Source organism: Lonchura striata, chromosome 2 (genome assembly GCF_046129695.1).
Source record: "Lonchura striata isolate bLonStr1 chromosome 2, bLonStr1.mat, whole genome shotgun sequence".
In the NCBI taxonomy this organism is placed as follows: domain Eukaryota; kingdom Metazoa; phylum Chordata; class Aves; order Passeriformes; family Estrildidae; genus Lonchura; species Lonchura striata.
In genome coordinates, this window is record NC_134604.1 from 50,205,683 (window position 1) to 50,228,402 (window position 22,720).

The 22,720-nt window shown below is 39.9% G+C and overlaps 1 protein-coding gene across 10 annotated transcripts in view; it reads left to right on the forward strand.

Annotated features, from left to right (window-relative positions):
• KLF12 (KLF transcription factor 12) overlaps positions 1-22,720 on the forward strand; it is a 227,315-nt gene that overhangs the window by 170,142 nt on the left and 34,453 nt on the right. For 9 of the 10 annotated variants that reach the window (XM_077781368.1, XM_021548069.3, XM_021548073.2 and 6 more), the window contains one exon: positions 1,726-1,785. The exons of the other annotated variant lie outside the window; for it this stretch is intronic. In XM_077781368.1, the coding sequence (XP_077637494.1) occupies positions 1,726-1,785 (60 nt within the window). The remainder of the gene's footprint in view (positions 1-1,725; positions 1,786-22,720) is intronic. 10 annotated transcript variants of the gene reach the window in all.

The following is a 22,720-nucleotide window of genomic DNA, read 5'->3' on the forward strand; positions in this document are numbered from 1 at the left end:
GTCAGCTGAATTTCCCACTGTCAAAAATTCAACATGCAAATACTTAACCTCAGCAACTGTATTTTGGTCTGCCCTCTTGCTTAGTTGTTAAAAAGGGAACTTTATGAAAATGAGTGTCCAAAATTTAGATTTACAACTTCCAGGTAATGTATTAATGTTTATATCACTTGTGTGAATAAATGATTTTCCAATGAGACACAGAGATGGTTGCAGATTAATTGGCATGGAAGAGAACCATTTGTGTTAATGGTTTCCAGTAACCATTTTTCCAGTGTATATTGCTTTCAGTTGAGGGCTGATGGGGCAGGGGAGATTTTGTCACAGTGTTCTTTGATTAGGTACTGACACAGTTGTAAAATAAAATCTGTACCTATTTGGTACTGTGGGACAAATACCTGATAAATATTTCTGAGAAGGAAAAGACTCTACTTGGAGAGTGGGAAAAGAGTGTGGAAGAAACCAAAACTGTATTAGGCAGTGATAGAGCTAATAACTTATACTTCAAAAATTCTGTGCATCATTTTGTCATCTGCATGCCATATTTCTGTCATTATCAGAAATTTAGCATCTAAAAACTGGCAAAAACAGTAAAGAGCCAATATTTGCTATACACTTGAGGCAGGGAATTGTGACAGGTTCAAAGCATTCAGTGCAAAATTTTGAGAGTAAATGGATTGTTTGTAGGTTTCCAAGGGCCAGTGGAAAATGCAATTATATAAATGAAGCAAAGTTGTTACGAAAGTTTCCTTTTTACTTTCTGCAGTTCCTATGCCAACCTGGATATTTTAATTGAGCATTATAAAAGATCCAAAATATTTTCAGTGCAAATACATTCAACTCCTAGTGTGATAGAGCTTTCTTATTATTCATATTGTTATTCTAATATTTTTGCTAGTTTCTTAAGCATTGGCCTCAGACAACTTTCACAGTACATTTGAGGTCTGAACCACAAAGGACTAAAGGGGCTTGTTAATGTTCTTGGCTTTCTGCAGGTTTTTTTTTTCCCCTAACTTGGTGGAACTTTTTCCAAAAAACATCTGTATGAACCTTCTTCTTTCTGTATGAAGCTTCTTGTTTGAGCACATGCAGTAGATCAGAATTTGTCAGTGAAAAGGAAAATATTATATAGTCCAAATCTCAACCAGCATAGGAGTTTGTACAGCTATGGCACTGTATATTGGTGTTGTTCATTATTCAAAATTGTATTTTAGAAGATTGTATATTTTCCCTAGAGTCCCAGTTCTAAGTAAAAATGTTAAGGCCTAAGTTTTTTGGTTTTGTGTGGGAATAATATTACTGATACAGCAGAATTCTGGGAGCAGACATTCACTGCAGCCATAATTTCCTTTTCATGCAATGCCTGCCTGCTGTAGATTCTCATTAGATTTTACCTCTTCGTTGCTGATTATTTTTTAAATGAGAAAACATGATTTATCATGATCCAAAATTACCACTGAGCGACATGTGGGCCCTTAAGCTTTGACTTTGCTGCCATGAAAATTAATCGCAGTGCTCCTAATGACTTACTTACCATTAGATGGGGCATCTACAGAGCAAATTCAGTTTGAGAAGAGTTTTGAGTGAATGGGAAAATCCTAAAGTGCCTTCCACACTGAGGCTGTGTGCCTTACTTACTTTGCAGTAAGTGTTCTTCAAGCTTGTCTAAGTCCCCTTCGATTATTTGGGGTAACTTAAAATTCCTAATTGTCTGTGTTCAATTTCCAGAGAGAGCATGTGGGGCTGTGCCAGGTCAGCTGTTAACCCTTTTCGTTTTTTCAACTCCAGGTATGAAGCATTTTATTGTGTATTATATAATATTCTGTTTTATTGATAAAGTCTAGAAGCAGTACTTTTCAGATTTCTTTCCCTCTTTATGTCATGACTGGGGATTATGTGGGGGTAGGCAAGATCTGAAGTTGAGTTTTACAATTGCTTTTTTTTATCTTGTGGCTCAGGGGGTGGTGGGAAAGCTGCAGGTTTGGTTTTTTGTTTTTTTTTTTTTTTAATAAATCCCAGTGTTTAAAATATGAGAATAGAAAATACCTTGTCTGATGTTTAATAATACAGTTTAAAGTGTTCAAAGTAGTCTACTGAAATTAAGTAACAAAGATAATGTGCATCAGTATAGCTCATGTAACAATGGATCATTGCCAGTTACCGTGAAGCAAAGCTGCAAAATTAGGAAGAGCTCTTTGCAAACATCTCCTTGCTTTTATTTCAAGGAGGGCAAAAATTTAAAATCTTACTGTGTAATGTGCCTTGTAGATGGCACAGGGTTTACATGCCACTCGAGTGATGGGGGGTGACTGGGAGGCCTCAGCAGGTGTTGTGATACCATAAGGGCCCTCGAGTTCACCCCACTTGCCCAGGCAGAAATGATGTCAAATGACAGAAGGATGTACCAAAGCTGGTAGGGTGCCTGTTTTTGTGGGATTCATGGCTGTTGCTTTAGTGGATTTAAAAATAGTATGCAGTGAAATGTCCACTCTCGGTGTGCTTGCTTGCTTGCCTGTCCTCCTCCCTTCTTTTGTTTGTTTTGTGTGCCCCTCAAAAGGTTCCTTTGGAGTCATGTTTTTTATTATTATGGGACAAGTGTAAACCCATCAGCTCACTGCTTTATCTGCTCTTAGTGACCTGTGTGTCCTCTGTCTGGAGTATAGAAGAAAAAACAACTTCTCACATTCAATATAAGCAAGTATGTTCCAGAATAAATCAAATTCTTCACATTTATAAGTACAGCTAAGCTTTGTAATAAAATTAGGAAGAAGGCATGTTTAAGAGTAATTACACTTTCAAATTGCTAATGAGTATTCAAATACAGAAGTCATTCCTCAAGACTACTCCTATCTCCAATTTGCAGTTAATTACACTACAACTGGTATATTTTTATTAAAAATTTGCAGGATCGTATTACTCAAACATAGCAGCAGTAATAATTTCTCTGTTAGAGCTAATCCAAATATTTTAAGTTTTCCTTAACTATGAAATTGAAATGATACATTTATTTTTAAAAATCCTTAGACTTTCTTTGATCTATTATCAGTGCAATGTCAGAAATTATTCTGACAAGCCTTCTAGTCTCTCAAAATGTTGTGTTTCTAAAATATATGTATATTTCAGATACAGTTTTTAATGCAGGCTTCTTTAGGTTGTATTAAATTAACTATGGAACATTTTGTGTATTGGCTTCTATTCTGCAGGAAGCATTTTCAAGAAAGAAACTTGTGTTGTTATTTTTTTGCTCTTTGTTGAGGTTGTCAGTATTTTGCTTTAAAAATCCATCATGAATTTACTTGGTATTTACATAACATAGTAATGAATATGAGATCCTACTAATGAGGCCCCCTGAAAAACATGCATGGTTAGATGTAGATGGCTAAGTCATCTCATGCAGCAGTTCTAAACTGCTGAAAGTTAGTGTGCTCTGACTGGAGTGAGATGGGACTGAAAGATAATATTTGGCAAGACAAATAGGTTCCAATGAAAACAGAAATTTGGAAAAGAGCTGTAGGGGTTTTTTTATGTGTTTTTAAAATAAAGAACCAAATTGATCAAGAAGAACCATCTGTCAAACCTCATTTGAGCCATGTGGACCTGTCTGTAGATTGAAAGGTGGAAGTAAGATCAATTAGATTAACATTAAAGTCAGTGCATTATTTAAAAATACAAATTCTTATGTTGCATTTAAAACTGCTGACTGTGCTGGGAGTCTTCCCCACAGCTGGTCCCACTTTTTGGGGTACGGCACTGCTGGAGTTTTGGAACAGTAAATGGTTGTCAGAATTGTATTCTGCAGTTAAATGCAGCTGTATGAGTGGATATATTTAATTTGAATTAAATTTCATGCCTACCCAGGTTTGGGTATTTTTCAACTTTGTATTACTAAACTTATCTTTTCCACTAAATTGCAAGAAAGTTACCCTTCCATAAAATACAGTGAGAATTATGGTATTCCAGTTAGGAAAGTACAGAAACATTCTTTGATACTTAAATTTCTTTGTGATGATGGAGGAACAGAGGGGATGACAAAGACTTGAAGAAACATTTTTTGTGGGGTTTTTTTACTGTTTTTTTTCTTACTGGGTTCATCAAATCTACTAAAAGTTGTAAGTTTTACTCCAATTCTACACAAATCTGCATCTGCTGACCTCGTGGATTGCCAGAGGCTGGAATGGTTGCTTCAGTTCATGCACATCTAACTATTCATTTCCTCTGAAACATGGAGCATTTTGTCCAGTCTGCCTTCTCTGATCCACTGGGAACAAAGTGATAATGTGTGTGAGTTTCACATGTTGGGGGCACAGTGTGCCTCTTCATCTTTGCTGTCTTGCAAAGGCTACTGCTTTTGCTCTTGTATAATCTTCCCTGATCTTCTTTTTAACACCTCATCCACAGGCTCAGCCAGATGGGAGATGTTTGGCAGCTGGAGGGCCCAGATGCCAAATTCTGAAATACAGCTTTCCTGTATTGGCACGTGGGTTCATGGCTGGCTTCTTGGCTTGCACCTCTGCTAACTTCTTGGCTACTGGCTAGCTGGCAGCTGTGGCACAGCCTCTGGGGCTGTGCTCAGGTCAAGCTGCTTTGGAGTTGGATGGCGTTCCTGAGCTGAATTGCTCTGCTGGACTCCATTTTCACCTTAGTTTGCTGTGACTCTCCACTGTTCAAAGACGAATGTTTGCAGTGTTCTGTTGTATTGGTGACGTTTGTAAGACTAAATCAAAGCAGTCCTTCTCATTTGTCACCAGTTCAAAAAGAAAATAAGCACTGCAGTGCTTCTTTACTTGTTAGCATTCCCATTAGTTAGTAAGAATGTTAAGGCCCAAGTCTCCATTTGTAGTTCATCTCCAGGATCAAATTGTTAACTGAAGAGAACAGGCTTTAAAGGATATTCCTTTAAAGGCTATTTAAAGGATATTTCTTGTGTCTAAACTTCAGTTGCTTTCAGCTGAAAGTGAATCTAGCATCTATCAAACAGAAAAAAAACAACACATTTGCAAAGGTAATCTGGATCATTTTTAAAGAACAGGATAAAGAATAATGATGATGATAATAGATAGGAAGTTACTGGTAATAATTAAGAGCACTGCCAGCAGAAAATACTTGATCTTCTCTTTGCTGGATTTGGAATGTCTTCATTTCACATTTTAGTTTTACTTTATGTTTTTTATTGGGCTTTTTTTGTTAGTTTTTTTTGTGGGGTTTTGTTGGGTTTTTTTACATAAATGAGGTAATGAAAAATAAATGCATCTAGAATAGTCAAAGAATTTGAAGAAATTCCCTAATCCACATATTTTCCTTCATGCAGCTCATTGCATAAACATTACTTTCAATGGGAAAAACTGCAAAATCAGGTGGTCACTTACACTTTGTATACTTACAGTAAAGTTCAGATTAATCATACTTACTCTGAAATTTTCATTCCTTCTCTCAACTAGAGTGGGTCTATGTTGTGCTACGCTAGAAGCACTGATACCTCTGTTACACTGTCAGACAACTTTTTTAATGCTTGAGTGAGTAGCACTTGTGCTTCACTGTGAAATGAAACTTCTACCTGTATATTAAGGTTAAGCTTTGTAGGTTGATCTGACCTCTGAGGAAAAGCACTTGAACTCCTCATTATAGTCACTAGAGGGAATTGCATGTCCCAGGAATAACCAAAAAGGAGCCCCTACTCATCTAGTTTAGGTATATACTTTGATGGCCTAGGGAATGTAAGTGCTTCTCTGGAAATACAGCCCAGATACATCAGATCAATCATTACGGATTGTTTAGAGAACCAGTAGAAAATAAAAGCATTGTTGTCCCTTAGAGGTAGTCTCTGAAGCCCTTTCTAGATTATAATGGAGCAGAGATGAGTCTTCTGTCAAACAAGATGGCAACAGCAACAGCAATTTTGCCACTTTTGCAGATAAGCTTCATGAACTAGCTTGTCAACAGACTGGGAGACCCGAGGTGTAGGTTCTGAGCACAAGCTGATCTCACTGGGATCTCACTGCAGGCCTAATCAGATAAGATATGAGGGGAGCAGTAGAGTGTCATCTCCCTTCTTGCTGAATATGGGCAGCTGTATAAGCAGGAACACAGAAGTTATGGGATGGGGAAGGAGAGTGGGTAAGAAGAACCTGTATCCTTGCCTGAGCATGGACAGGACTGGGGCTGTAAGCTCCATTCTCTGAAGCATCATCATGCCAGAAGGAGCTGTGGATACTGAAACAGACCTTTCACTGTTCCTCTCTAGATGCTTAGTGTCCAGATTTCCAGTATGGAGCCAGGATCCTCCTTTTCTGCCCAACATCTTAGTCTTGTGGGTCTTGCATTCCTGATTACAAAGTAGCCTCACTCCATGGACACTTAGGCAGAAAGCCCTGCATGCATATAGCCAGATAATTCCTGGGGTGATGCTCCTTCTCTGAGTGAATTACCTGAATGCAGGGCTACACCACCTTGCCAGTACTACCACCATCAGCCCTCTGCCTCCCTTTTGGGGCTTCTTCACGCGACACAGGCAAAGTTCAGGACAGGGCTCTGCCTGTAGGTGGTAAATGGGCGGCTGCCAGAATGAGTATGTGTGCCCATGGGCCTAATGGCTGGTACCCAGAGAAGCTCCATCTTAACAGTGAAGGACCTCATGGGTTTGTGGGGGAGGCTGTGTAGGACTCTTCATGGGACAGTGGGTGGGGATGGAATCATGGATCTAGGCAGGTTTTTGGGTAACAGGCTCCCAAATCAGGGTTTCAGCATGCCCATTCTCACACTTCACCACTTTCCAAACTGTATTTTCTTTCAAATTAGCAAGCTTTCTGTGCTTTTTAATGTAGTAGAATTAAAAACATTATTCCATTACATTGATTATACCTTTTGCCTGTTTACCTGTTTCTGCCCTTTTCTTCAGCTGAGACACACTTTTGCCCCATCAAAGCTATTCTTGTCACTTTCTGTGTCCTATGGGCTTTTGAAATCATAATCATATATAAAGTTGAGCTTATTCTCTTCTTCCTTTTTTTTAAGTGCCTGGGATTGTTGTCCCTTTTGCATTCTATTCAAGCAGAGAAACAATGTATGCTGTTAAAAAGGGAGAGTAAGCAACCACAAAGATATTTTCCCTTCTCTTGCACCTGCAGTACATTGTTTAACCCAGTTACTGTAATTGTTTTTAGACTTTTTTAAACATGCGTACTGTCAAGAGATTGCAGTAAAACAAGTGTTTCTCATAAGGCCAATGAGACTGCAAGCGATGAAAAAAGATGACAGAGCAAACAGAAAATCCCATATTTTGTTTATCAATTCTTTTTTTTTGCCTAATGGCAAATTCTTGGAGAAAGGATCTGTTTACTTCAGTGGAAGACTAGCTTAGGGTTTGCTGATTCCCAAGGCAAAAAGAAAGCATAGTTTCCAATTTGCAAGCTATTCAGTGTGTGTGATGAACTGAAGTCATTTGTGGATTTGTATGTTGCGTTTTGATGTGATTAAATGTCTTAAGTCTATTGATTTCATGCCGGGGATTAATGATGCTGAATGAAAGAGCATCAAAGAATAAAACATGTTTACATGCTTGATTAAAATACCTTAAAAAAACCCACCAGAGTACCTATTGTTGGATAGGAATGCAATAAGAGAAGCAGAGGACCAATCACATATACATTCACATGCATTTCCTGCATCTACAGGAAAATGCATTAACTTCTTTAGGCATAGAAAGAAGAAAAGCAAAGATTTGATAAGGATTGACTGTACTTCTCTGAATGCTTAACGCTCGTGTTTGACTTGGTTTTTTTGGAAGAGGGGATTAAAGAGGTTTCATTATCAGTTACCACAGATCTGTTTTACCGAATCAATCAAAGCATGATGCTTAGCTGCTTGGTATTAATGAGACGATCTTTTAACTGGAAAACTTGTTGGTAACAGCAGTGTTAATAAAGGACAAGACCTAATGATACTCAGTGCAGCTGTGGACATGAGATACAATAAAGGTGGTGTTTGCTGCTTTGAATTTACGTAATACTTTTAGATCTGTTTGCTTTTGCATGTTAGCTCAAAAACATATCATTATCTTAAAATGTTCATAGTCCTAATTGGTTTGTATCTGCTCTCTGCAAGTGCACCTAATGGCTCTCCTAATGTCTAGATTCATGGGTTGCATCTGGAATTGCAGTTAGGTGTCACATTTTGTTTACCAAGATAATAGTAGATAGAGATGAAAAAGATCTATTTGCTTGTTAAATCCACCCTGTTGCAAGCACAATATAGGCTTTTCCAATAGTATTAAACTGCTAGCACCCCTTATGTCAGCCAGGATGCCAGGCAGAGAATTTACTTGTGGTGTATCTGGGGAGAAGTATGCCTTAATGATCAGGTTAGCATATGAAATACTTGATGCATGTGAAATACTCCCTACTGAGCTTAGGAAGAAGTTTAAATGTGCGATTTAATGCAGCTGAGTAAATGTCTGACAAGATGGACTCGAGCACCCATTCGCTCTTTCTCTCCTGATGCTCTGATCTGGATTAGCATATGTAAGATAAATTCAGCATCAGTCCAATACACCCTACAATTCATTTGTCTAAGAACAGGGTTGAGTGATTATCCTGGGTTTGAGGCTGGAGAGGAGGGGGGGTTGACAACATGCAGTTATTTTTTTCTTTCTCCCATTCCTATTGCTTAATACAGGACCTAAAGCCCTTGGTTACAGAACAAAGTGTCTGAGCAGTAACCAAGCTTGTGCAAACCCAAGAGAAGAGTAATGACTGTTCTTGCAAGCTTCCTGCCTCAGTGCAGGTGCAGGAATCAGGAGGGCCTGAATAATTCATAAGGTGCAAATTAGCCCCAGCTTGCTCCCAATGCTCGAATTTTGCTTCTGCTTACCTACCTAGTTGCTGGAAAGAAAAGAATAAAGAATGCTTGGGAAAACAGGGAGAGAAAGGCAAAGAGTGTTACAGTTTAAAGGCCAGAGTCACAGAGCCTGCTGAATGCTGGGTGTGTTTGAAGGTTTGGTGCTTGTTGAGGAATCGGACTCTACATTGATTATTCATAGTGTTTTCTCAGGAAGAAGGAAGCTCTGGGGACCCATTCCATTGCTCTTGGAGAGGAAATAAACTTCCTTTTAAGAATTAGGTTTTTCCTGCTTTTATTGTTATGGTTTTTAAAAATTATTGGGTTAAAAAATGTTAAAAGTTCATTTTTAAGTCTGTTAAGGTATTGGAGAGAGTAAATATATATGGTGTCACTCAGCTTAAGGGTTCAGAGAAATTTGATGAGAGATCTTGGATGTTAATATGGTTACTGCTTTGAGTAAATACGGATTTCAAGGGCTTATATGAAACTAGTTAGATATGGAAATGCAGTGTGCAATTAGCTTGTATTTTCATAATTTTAAAGGTTTTAGTTAGTGATGCTTTAAATAGTTAGTGATGGTTACCTTTTCTGTTGGATTACTTACCTGCTTTTTCTGCCCAGAAGACTAAAATGAGAGGCGAGTAATGTTTAATCTTTCTGCTACACAACATTGCATCTCACCCAAACATCAAGTAAAAGGTTTTGCTGAGCACTGTTGTGGAAGAAGGGAATTCCTTACACAGCTCTTGGAGCTTGTGTGTCACCATGCAGTACAGAGAGGAGCTGGCCTGAAAAAGGCAGGTTGGTTTTTTCTGCTGTGTACCTGAATATCCTTTTAACATCTCTCATATAGGAGATGGGAGCATCTGACAACTCCAGCAGGAGTAGGAGCAAGGTTTTCCCTGTTGGCAGGTGTTCAGATGGAGAAAAACTCTCCTAATGTTTTTGCTGTGCTGAATATGAAAACAGAACAGCAGGAAAAAAAGCTTCCTTTAAGTGGTTTTGGAGGTTTTCTGGTTTTTTATTTATTTTGGGGTTTTTGTCCAATATTTACCCCTTTATCTATCCCCTCTACCCCACCCCCTCTTGGCTCTCACGTGCGGCAGCTAGATCACGTTGCCATCATCTGTTTTTGTATTTCCCTCATTTGGGTTGCTGGAATAGGAGCTGGCTCTCATTTCTAGCTGATTCTGTCATTTCCGCTAGGCCCCAGCTTGGGAAAGTGCCAAGACCAACAGGTGATCCTTGTAGCTGCAGAGCAGCAGGAAGAAGGCTGTGCATGGAGGAGACAGTGCACCAGAGGGGCTGCCTGGCCCTGCTCCATCTTGCTGTATAATTAATGCCCCCCTCCCCAGACCCTCATACTGAGCAGAAAATCTGTGCAGAACAGATCAGCTGTAGGGAAAATGGTCATAAAGAGTCCTGGAAGAATATAGGCTGTGTAAGTGCAGAGATGTGCTCCCTCTTGGGGAGAAACTGTGGCTGGTCCTTTGTAAGGAACAGGAACAAATTGTATTAGCTTCTGTAAAGTAATATGCACTCCATTGACCCATGCAAGAAAGAAAGCATTTCAATAAATTTCAGTGTTACGCTCACGGGACTTCTTATTTGTATAGGAACTAGTTTAGAATGAGGTGATAATTTAGTTAAGCTTTTCTCTACAAGGAGTAGCTTGCAAAGTCTCATGGAAATTGTTTGGGCAGAGATAACTCTGGTTGGGGAGGACCACCTCAAGCTGTACGGCTGGGGGCACCTGGAGCAGGACCAAACAAGGTTTGCATTCTCTGGGCAGCATTGATGGGGAGGCATGACTGTGCAGGGCTTCACAAGGATGATTTTTAGAACATGTGAAAAAATTCCAGAAACCCTCAGGATGGCCTCAAAGAGCTATTTTTTCAGAGAAAACTCCTAAAGGACTTTTTTTTTTCCTATGAAAACTAAAGTTATATTTAGTAGGTGACAGTGGCTTAGCAAAACCAGTTTAAAATCATACCTCCAAGGCTTAGGTTAACCCCTTGTCATATACCATGATGTGAGATAATGTGTCCCTGAAAACTCTAACTGCATGTTTGTATTTGTGAGGCAGGCTGATGTTTTGAGATAGACACATGTTAGCTTTAATCCTTTGAAAAATAGATGGTATCTCAAATTCTTTCTGCTCAGTATATATGGAAGCCAAATTGCTTCTTCCACCTGTGGACTCACTGCTAGTAGTTTGAAAGCTGAAGATTCCATGTAGACAAGGTGTAAGTTTTCTTCCGTAGGGAGCTGGGCTCTCTCAGTGCACTGCAGCACATTCCCACAGCAAGGGGAAGCTGTGGGAACTGGGAGGCCTGGACCAGTTCCACCGGTGAAACTGAAGTGCTGCAGCAGATCTGCACAGCAAATGCATCACCTTGACTGGCTGTTCCTGCTGTACACAAACAGCAGTGAGATCAAACTGTTATGAAACATTAACATATTTAGTAATGTTTCTAGCAGCTATCTGTCTGAAATCCTTTTGACTAAGCCAGCAGTGTTTTTTGTGTTGTTCTGCAGTTTGTCAGCCATCTGATGGGGGAGGAAGTGGGGGATATGTTGCATCTCAGGGATATGTTGTGTGTGTGCAAACCTAAGGGTGCTGCAAGACCTGAACTGGCAGCGGATTGTTCATGAATACGCACTTCCCTTGGACATGTCTCCCCATGCTGAAGGGTGCACCATTACAATAGTGCAATGGATACTGGCATCTCAGTATGTTTTCCCCCTTGTGTCCCTCCTTTTCTCCATGCTGGTTTGCTGTTTTTGCCCCCTACCAAAATCGCTGGTATAAGAGGCTGTTAGCAGGGAGTGAGGTGTTTCTGTCAGCATTTTGTGAATTTTTCTGTTTTCTCCCCTGTATCTTGGAAGACTGTCGTAATCCCTGCATTTGCAGTGGGTCCTGGGCGGACCTGAAAAGTCCCTCTGTCAGCCTCCATTGTTATTTGCTTTCTCTTGGGTTACAGGGCTAAGGGGAGTGATTTCTTTCTAAGATACTTGCCCGTGACTCTAGTGACCTCTAAAAAGCCCCATGAGCATGGCAGGATGTCATGGAACCACACGCTTTTATCTGTGGAGTGGTGAGGGATCCTGGTGGCAGTTCTATTAGGAGGCAGCAGTACCAATTGGAGAGGCTGGAGAATGAGCAGGGATACTTCCCACCTGCATTTGGTTCCAGTACAGCCCAGTCTGGGTAAAAGCCCTCCAAAGAGTACTGCAGGCAAGAGAAAAGCATCTTTGGGCAGCCTCTGAAAAGTCAAGTTTTCCAGTGCCTTTGGCAGGCAGCCTGGAGCAGATCCATTCCTTATGCCAGCCCCGTGGAGTGCTACCCCTTGTGGTTCTCCCTCCTGCTGCAGTACATACCTTACTATTATTAATATTCTGGAGGCGCCAGCAGCATGCTTTGTTCTGGATGGAATGTGGTTGCCCAGAGTGCAGGGAACTGTGTGGCCATTGTTTTAGTATTAGTAGATGGACTTGATAATGAGCACTGTAGTTTTTCCTAGTCATTTTTTAAAATTCACCTTCCTCTATTCTGCCTCCTCCCTGGGCTGTCCCCAATGTACTTAGCCCGTGAAGGATGCTGTGATCCCTCTGGCAGAAGAGAGGGAAGAGCTCTTGGGACACCAAGGTGCATAGTAGGGGCAGGCTCACACAGCACCATAGCACTTCAGTGGGACTAGACCACACATTTGGCTACACTTAGTTGTCTGCAGGAGTCCCTAAGTGTGCAGAGCCCCTCAGTGTGGGTTGTTGGTGCACTATACAGTGTGCCGGGGAAAGAGCTGCTCCTGTGCATTTGGCTTCTGCATCTTGGCCCAAAGTCTCAGACTGTATTGTGCCATCACTGTAAAATCAGTGAAAGTTTCAAAATCTGTGGCTGCTGCTGCTGAATCCTTAATAGGCAAATTTACTTTGGAACTGTGAAACTTTTAAATGTATCTGCTTTTAGGCTGCAACACCTTCAGAGAAAAAAATATTAAGATTAGCATGCAAACAAACATCACTTCAGAAAAATCAGTGGATTTGTAAAGCATGCTAACAAAATGTCCTGTTACAGGGATTCCTGTGAACTCAGTGTGGAATAAGAGGGGGCAGCGTGCACTGAGCCTCCTGTCCCCCAGATCAGTAACTATTTAATGTTATTCCTGTAATCTGTATACTTCCTCCTGTTACACCACCTCCTTCTGTTTTTCCGCCCTGTGTAGTTCTACTGTTTCACTGAGTATTAGCCCTTTGTAGCACATAGTTTGTCTTTTTAACTACTTTGTGAAGTACGTAATGCTCTTTTGGGTGCCACATAAGTGATAATAACAATAATGATAATAATAATAATAATTTTCCAGGTGTACTATACCAAGTTGTGTTGTTTGTTGCACAGACACAAAGTATAGGAGGGCTGTTGAATGCTGATAACTCAGCTGTAAGGTAAGCCTCTAACACAGGAAGGGAAATGCTCTAGTTTATTTATGAGTACACTCAGAAGCAATGTCTGCCTTCCATGATACCCATGCTTTTTAGGATAGCACATTTTACTTGAATACAGTATTGCCAGAGGTCAGTAATAATCAGGGCTAAATTGGTTCTGACAAAAAGGTAATGAAACATTCTCATTACACTCCGGTCCTCATTTTCATTGTTAATTCAATGTTGTTCAACTTTTCACTGGTTTCTCCCTTACAAACGTGGCACTGAGACAGCCAGTCTGAGCCATCTGCTGCTGGTGCTTGGGAGGTGCAAAGAGACACCACAAAGAAAATTGATTGACTGCAGTTGACTGTATTAGGGAGAGACCTTATTTGAACCGGCAGTAACTGGAGGGAAGTGTGAACTGGCTTTAATTCTCGAGCAGACCTCTGAATATTAAGGATGTACACAGCATTTGGAAGGATACATTCAGAGTCCAGTCATGTTCAAGATCACATCCCCTTGGCTTTCTCATTGTTGCTGTGCTTGTTCACAGCTGAGGGGAATTCTCTAGCTTTTGGATTTAATGTTAAATATGTAATTGGGTGGAAAATTAATGTAAACTTAAAATAATTTGGTTTCTCAGTCATTATACTCCTTAGTGGTAAATTATTAAGCTTTGTGTCTCTGGTATCTCCCAAAAGCCCTGCCATTACCGATCGTCTGACTGTCTTTATTAGCTTATATTTTTTCCCTAAAAGCAAGGCCTCATGTACAGTGTAATTATCCAGCAGTGCTGATTAATGACATAATTCTCTTTTTCTGTAAAACTGCTGTGTAAATTATTTTAATTTCATAAAAATTACTTGTCAGGCAATTTTGTGGAGGGTTTTTTCAATTTCTTTTTTTTTTAGGTTTTTATCCACCCTCTCTATCACGTGTCATGGTAATATCATTAACACTGTTGTGTCTGAGCCTGGTATGAGCACTAAACACTACAATGATTTCAGTGGAGAAAATTAAAGTAGTTTTCATGCTATTGTTACTTCTACTACCACACTTGGCGAACAAAAGTAGCTAAGATACCCTGTTCTGAGAACAGGAGTGTTTTTGGAGATACTTGTCCCAACAGTGAAATCAAGGAGACTTGTTTTGTTGAGGCAGCTGTTGAAATCTCTGCCATTTCTCAACCTTTCTGATTTCCTGCTGGCACTTAGAATATGTTTTTAGGAACCTCAGCAGCCTACATGGGGGTTTTTTGCTGCTTTCAGTTCCCCTTAGCAGTGTCTCCTCTACCCTTCCTTCTCTGAGACTGAGAAGTCCACTTGTCCCTTTTCAATGCCGTTAGATATTTCTTTATGCTCCCTACACCTGTTTCCTGGGCTAGATGATACTGAGAAGATTCCTGGCACGGACTTCTTGGTCTGTGAAACGTGCTTGAATAGGAAGTGGTACTATGCTCTTCAGCTTGTCATCTGGGTTTGACGTGAACAAAACAATGGACAGTGTACAGTGAAGAGCCCTGCCGTGCTGGACTGCAGGACAGCCTGGCATTGCAAGTTGAACCTTCTTCTTTCTGATGAGCATGTTTCCTTTGCTCTGCTGTTTTAAAAGCTGTTATTTTAAAGCTGTCATTTTAAAGTTGCCATGTATTTTGTAAGCACTCCAGGTAGTATCTTCCTAAGACCTTTTACTGATGGTCCTCCTGGTCCTGTTGGCATAAGGGCTAGGAAACCCACTCCTCTGATATGGGAGTCCTTCACTAAAGCTGGCATGCAAAAGCTAGTTTCAAAAGGGCAAGTTTCACTAGTGTGTGCGTGTATGTGTGGAAACAACTGACCAAAGTCTAAAAGTGAACCCAGTGGTCCAGGTGAACCAAGTAACCTGGCTAGTGTTTACCAAAAGAGCAGAGAAACAAGGTTGTGATAGAGCGATTCTTCCTCTGGAACACCTGCATCCCCTCTCTCTATCCATCTTCTACCTTACAGCACTAAAAAAAATATTAGTAGTTTCTGCTCCTCAGCTTCTGAGGCTATTACTTGACCTTAATGCTTAATATCCATATATGGCTCTGCCCTTCCTGAACTTGTCTAATCCTCTTTTGAGTCATCTATATTCTCGTCCCCTGCTGTATGCAGTGGCAGTGAGCTCTAAGTATGTTATGTGAAAAAAATAAAGAAGTTATTCCCTCTGTTCAATTTAAGTCCTAAGTTCTTTGAAAAAATAGTGAATAATCACTTCCTATCATTGCATTCTTGGCTGTGCAGAGCTCTACTATCTCCTCTCAGTTATCTCACAAATTTGGCATTCACAGGGTAACATGGTTCTGGGCCAGCTGTCAAAGAGGTGACTGAAATCTTTTTCCTGGGGTGCCTTTTCCACTCTGTACTCTCTTCTTGAGACCAAATTAATCCTAGATCTGCCATCGTTTGAATCTATTACTAAGACTAGGATAAATTAAAGAAACATGCTTACCATGGACTGCTCTGTCACTCATAACATTCAGAATGTCACTTTTTCTGGCACAAAAAGTTAGAAAACATAAAACTGCTGAAATACCAGTCATTTAGCTGCTCTCACCATTTGCTTCTAAAGAGATGGTAGTTTGTTCAATTCTCGTTTTTAGGTAAGGCAGAATTATGCTTATTGCTTGTTCAGCTGCTTGACCTGTTGGCGTATCCCTATAGAGCTCCTCATTTCTGCAGCACCAGGAAGAACTAGGATTACTGTGCCTCTTGGTGTAATTATTCCAGAATATCTCTTTAGCTTGTATTTCTGGAACTAATTTGTTGTCCTTTTACATTATTTTATATCTTTTTGGTTTTTGTTTTTTAATCCCATGCACCTGTGCTTTTATACATACTTTCACTGATGCTGTTTGCTGCTGTGAACTACAGCAGTGAGCAGATGGAGTCGGATGAATCTTTTACGATATAAAAAAAAAGTTTATTTAGTGTGTTTAAAAATGAAAATGTGTATTTTGTATTACATATTTCCCTGAGTTATAGACTTGAACCACTCGTGTTAAAAATGATCCTGATATTTTTCCCTGGCTCTTCCAGTCTCAGTGACCTTAACAACCAGTATTTTTGTTGACACATGGCTTGGCAAATAAAAGCTGAAATAGTAAATGGACTGTCCTCTCTGATGTGTTTCGTAACTGTTTTCCATCAGGCATTTGCAATACTGATTTTAAATGTTTAATTATACTCAAAGTTATTAGAAACTTACTTATATATGTCTGACTTAAAAGTGAGAGACTTCAATAAACTTCTCCCCCTTCCTCCAATTCTATTATAACATTGTGACTGATAATATTTTCTCATTATTAATTAGTTTTTAAGGGATTGTTGTCTTTAAGTCTCCCTAGACCTTCAGCTAAGGGTGGCTGTTGAGGCTAGATGTTTGCAGGACATTAGGGAACATTGTTCAGAGCTGCATAAACCTGCTGTGTTTCAGTACACCTCCATACTGCAGAAGGGATTTGCATCAGGATGTGTACTAAACAGTAGCTCTACTTTAGCAGTCCTTTCCTTATAATTGGGGGAGGAAAAAAAAGGCAGAAATCTGTTGCTTTGCAGTAAGGCTCTGCTTAATTGTAACAGAGGTAGGGCTGTAAACCATGCTAACTCATAAAGGTCACAGCTTCTGTGAGAAGTTTCTCTATTAATAGTCTATAAGTATTTTGTTTCTGCCAAGCTAGTGCTTAGAACCAAATTAGTCCCTCATTACAAGTCTGATACATTAAAGTCATGGGTGTATCAGCATGCCCTGTGTTGCCACCAGACACCTTCTACTGTGCCTCACTCAGACTGCATTTTCATAAATGCACACATATGTAAATATAAGTAAGCAAATGACTTAGCAATTTGTTGAGCAATCAAACAGCTTCTAAACCAAATAAGTCTACTGTTTGTTTTTTTTTCCATTCAGTTTTCTCTGCTCTTAAGAATATTTTGCAAATCACCACCTTTTTTAATCAGCTGTGTGAAAATAGTTGCTATGATTTCCCAGTGTCGCCTGTTGCCCTCAGCATAGCAGCTAAAGATACTGCCATGGATAAATAAATATAAGGTGCTTCTCTTGGCATAGTAATTCATTCTGCATTCACTGGAGAGAGGTGGACTTTTTCATCCCATTTGAAGACATTGATGTCTAAGACACATACGGTGAATTATCCCAGGGACTGTCGGTTTCTCCCTGGATCTGTTTTTCCTTTGGCCATCAAAGGAGTCTAAGCAAACCACTTAACTAAGAACAGAAAAAAATAATGAGTTTTAAAGAGAATGTAACAAATGGAGATGTAAAGATATCATCCTGGAGAAAAAAAAATCCCTCTTTGAAAATTATTATGTGAGTTGTAATCCTAAACTGAGCACCTAGTGAAGGCCAGAAAAGCGGAGTTTGAAGGATGAGTTACCTTGAATCACGTACACCTTTACATTCAGTAGGTATATGGGACTGTGAGTAAGGATTTTATCTGCTAAATGCCACCCTGGTTATCATAGATTTCTGATTTTTAAGGATGCCCCAATCGCCTATATTTGTCTTCCTATTCTATTTCTATTGTAAAAAGGAATACAAAAAAAGAAACAAGAAGATAGAAATAAAAACTGGGCAGTTAATTATTCTGTGTGTCATTTCTTTCTCTGAAAAATGGCAGTAACATTGTCCATCAGCCTCGCTTGGATATTGAGAAAATAAATTAATAAATATGAACTCTGTTCAACAGATTTTATGTTGATTCTCATAGTAAAACTAATGAATTATAGATAAACCTGGTAATAATTGAGAGTAAAGGGAAGATGGAGGTTTACTGCTTTGTTTGCTCTCTTTTTGCTCTTTCTGGTAGCACAAAAATGAGTTGTTTATCACTGTAGTCCTAAGGGTGTGACCACTGGTGATTTCTGCTGCTCTCATAAATTGTGTTGGACCCTTGAGATGCAGTTTCTAAAGTGGCCATGGTTCAGTTGCCATTTCTGAATTGTAATTGTGTTAGACCCAAAAGCAAAGATTTTGATCCCAGTGGTGCAAGTACACTCATTCAAGCGAGCCTTGCACTTTCAGAAAATGCATTTCATTTTTGTGGGGTCCCACATTGACACAAGTTTGATTATTTGGATCCAACTGCAGGATTTAAGGTATAGATCCATCAGTTTCAGGATTTTTTTACCCACACAAAACACAGAACTATTTCTACCAGTGTTGGGTAGTTGGGGCTTGCTCCTTAAAAAGCACTGGGATGGTGTGGGTGTAGTCTTCTAGAAGACACTCTGGGTCTGGGATGTTTCACTTGTGATGTGACAAGGAAGTCAAGTTTTGGAATATATGTCAGTAGAAGTCTGCACAGATGAATGGAGAAATGTAACAGACAGAGTCCAGTCCCTGTCCCTGGTCATGGGTATTCACCACTTGTCTTCTGTGGGTACCCAAGTTAAGCTGAGTTCTGGTGAATCATGCCAGGGAGGGCACTGGCACATGTTGGCTCCCTAAGCTGCTTCTCCATACTGTTACAGGTGTCTGTGGCTTGGGGTGGAGAGGGTTAGGGTTAGAGTTTTGAAAATAGCCCAAACATTATATGTTGATTCCCTACAGTGCCTTCCATCTGTAACTATTCCAAAAGGCTGTTCCCTGAGTGCTTTCTGATGTCCCTGTGTGTCCCAACCATGGCCACACATGTATGTGGGAATCCTCAAAATTCTGATAGTGTCTGTGAACTTAAAGTATAGTAGCTTGGTTTTTAAAACACATTTATGGGAAAGTCCACAGAGAGGTCTAATCCAGCTGAACTGGGATTGTTTGCTCAAATAAAGTGTCTTGTGTGCTCAAGGGCTCACAGAATCAGCTCTAGTTGCAGCAGTTTACAAATGTTAAGGAATTATGCATACATGAACCTCTGGAAATTTCTGTTTAAAGTATTTCTGTGTTTCAGTTTCATTCAGTGTGAATGTTGGAGTTCTGATCATGTCAAAGGGCATGTGAGAAATACTAATGAGCTAGAGGAGGTACAGTACCCAACCTAAACCCATTAGGGGGAAGACTCTAGCAACAGGATGGGGCAAGGACATACTGGCCAGTATTAGTGGCTGAGTGCCAAAGCTAAAGGTAAATATTTGGAGAAAAGGAGAGCCGTTCAGACAAGGTATTTTTCCTTGAGCAGTAGCTTTCTTTATGTGTTAAGTTTTATTATACATAAAGTAGCCTTGGCTCATCTAATAGACTCCAGCAGCATAGTGTCAGTATACCGTGTCCTAAGAGAGAGTTGTGCAATTGTTCAGTGCTTTAAAGTCATATTGTTTAGGTAGACTTTTTTCCCAGTTCAGATTCATTATGAAATGGCACCTTTTTGTTCCATTTCTTGGGTGTCTCTTCTTTGTCTGTCTTTTGCCCTTTCCGTTCTGAGGGGCAGTTGTTAGCTGAAAAAAAAGCACTGTTTTCCAATACTTCTTCAGGTGACTGATAGGAAAGGGGGAGGGAGAAAAATCTTCCTTTCTTTTTTCCCATTTCAGGCCTCAATTATCCTGTATGCTTTGAAGAACCTTGTAGCTTAACTGCAGGAATGGCCTAATTTCTTTTACTGAAAATGCCTTCCAGTCACCTCCCCAAACTGTGCAGCTTGGAGCACTGAAGTCTTTATTTTGGGGGAAGAGAAAGAAGTATAGGATTGTTTGGAGCATTAAGGAACAAAGACCAGGACACTAGGGAAGGAGAACCAAAATCGAAAGGAGGCTGCTGCCATCTAGAGTCAGGACCTGATGTTCTTTGCCTCTTCCGGAGTGGCATTCAAGTCGTATGTATGTGGAAACAATAGTAGAGGAAAACCCCTCAGAGCAATGGAACTGCTTTCTTTCCTTTGCATTTCAGTAGTAATAATAGGAACTTCCAGAAGTATTTTTTATTTTTAGTAAGTGCTTTTTTGCTTACATGTAATTTAATGTATTAATTTCAGTTAAAATATTCTCATCATGTGAAAATTGATACTTAACATAGTGATAAAAGGGGCACAATACTCCTACACTACAAATACAATTATTACATGATTAGAGGAGTTGACAAAAGATCTTGGCTAAGCTGGGTACAGATAACTAGGACTGAAAACATTCCCTTCAATATTGTATTCAGTATGATGTAATTTTCATTCCTATGTATGATATTGCTAGGATAAGCAGAAATACCTGGTTTGCTTTTTTTGATATTTTAAAATGTTTAATTTTACAATCCAGTATTGAATTCCAAAGTTCACCTAATGGCCTAGTTGAGTTGTTGAGGTGTTTCAAGTTTTCTTTAAGTTTTAATTTCAAGCACAAACTGTGCAACATGACAACAAACCTGAAAGTATGTGTATAGCAGGTAACCAAGATGGTTAGAAGATAAGTTTCTAAGGTGGCATGGCTGCTTTCTGGCCAATGCAATATTTGACCTGAATTTTAAACCCTTCTGTGACTGTATTTCTGTAAGTAGTTGCACTGAAAGCAAATTAGATTTAGAAGAGTACACATAAAGATCCTGCGAGAATTATGGTCTGTGTTAGGACTTGTAATCCAGCAAGTGTCTTTTTGCTTGCTCTTGCTTGATTTAAAAAGTCCACTCAGTACTTTCCAAGTTGATGGCTTTCTTTGCAAGAGCTTGCAGAGTATCCTGGGAGTATGGATGGGAAGGGGTCCTGTGTGTGTTAAAGGATGTATATAGACGGGCTGTCCCCACTGAGGTGTTGCAGGGCTTTTCTTTGTGCCTCCTCCCTCAGATTTTTCTTCAGCTCCAGCCTCTCAGTCCTTTGTGTAACACCATATTGAGAATTTAGGATGCACAACAGGAGCTTAATGGGGGAGATGGAACAGTGCAGGAGCACAAAAAAGGTCCAGTGTGGAGCTGATTGGAGGAAGGCTGTGATTTTGGACTCAGTCAGAAAGAAGCTCATTTAGTTGTTGTCTTGTTGACTTGTCTTTTCCCTCTCACAATGACCTTAGTCTGCACAACTTGAAGACTTGCACCTCAAACTGGAGCAATGCCAGACACGTTTTTCTCCTGTGACACATTTGATGCCTTCAGTTGTCTTTGTCTCCTTTGCTGCTCCCTCTGCTCCTCATCATACAGTTTCACAGCCCCAAGGGAAGATCCATGATGGGTCTTTCTGGGAAGAGAGCCTCTCTTGTACAAGACCAATCTCTCCCTTCAAGGCAGCACCTTCCCAAAGTCTGAGCATGCAGGAGCAAGCAAATACTGTTGATGAGACCAAGAACCTGTGCTCTCCTGATGTGGAGCAAGCAGAAAGTCATGTTTTCATAAGGACTGGGAAGCAAGCTGCCTCATAGCACAGCCATTGCATAAAGCAGCACATTCCATCCAGTTCCTGAAGTGATGGATCTCATTGCATGTGTGTAGGAGTAGAAGGATGGCATTTCAAGCAGACTGCCCTGACTTTAATGTAGGAGAATGGCCCATCCCTACAATGTATAGCTTGCAGGGTGGTGGAATGGCCTCATTCTCCTTGGTGGGTTGTAGATGGGGCCAGGGGAAAGAGGGCAGACATCAGGTAGAGCAGAACTGGGCTTAGTACAGCATATACAGGCTTGAAATACCGTGTCTTAGCATTTGGTTCTGTGTGTGCTTTCAGAATAGATACCTATTGGCATTGCAGGATCATTATGTCTTTCAATCTCTGGTGCATCCTACTTCAGAGCCTTGATATAACTGTTAATTAGAAAAAGCATTTTGAGTAAGTTTGCATATTTCCATTCTCTGTGTTTCAGTTAGCCTCCTTTTCACTTGAGTAATTCAATATTCTTTTAATTTTCAGCTATATAGACTTTGACCTCTCAGTTTTAGTCAATTAAATGTGTAAAGACACTCTGTGCTGACGGATCACATTTTAGCTAGATACATAGAGGCACTTGTGTCTATACATGGAGCACTCCCTAATTTAAAATCAGAAAGTGCTCTTTCTCCTTTCCTTTGGTGCTGGCAGCATTTCTTTGACCTACGAACAGAAAGGAATATGATTCTATTTTCATGGAAGTTCAGCTTAGGATCAGGCCTTTCACATAATTTGATAATTCTGTTCAGCCACTTTCTAAAAAGAGGGCTGTCAAAAATCACTTTATAGTGTTACTCTTACTTTTTGTTCTCAGTTCTTTGAATTATCCTATTCTGAGTCTTGAAAATGACTTCACATTCGTTAGTAGTTTCATCTTTTTCCATTTTCCTCCAGTGTGCTCTTGTCTTGTTATGGCAGCGTAGACACAGCTATTAAGAAGGAGTTAGATTCACAAAGTACATCAAGTCTTTTTTCTTTCATGTCCTTTGAACTACTTGATCTCTGTATTTAATTCTGAAGCCTAAAATGAAACTCTGGCACTGTATCTTTCTCTACCTTGCTCAATTCTCCACAGCTCTGAAAGGAGAATTAGATACATGACACATTACTCATACTATTTTTCTTTGTAGTTGCTGCAATTAAAAAGCG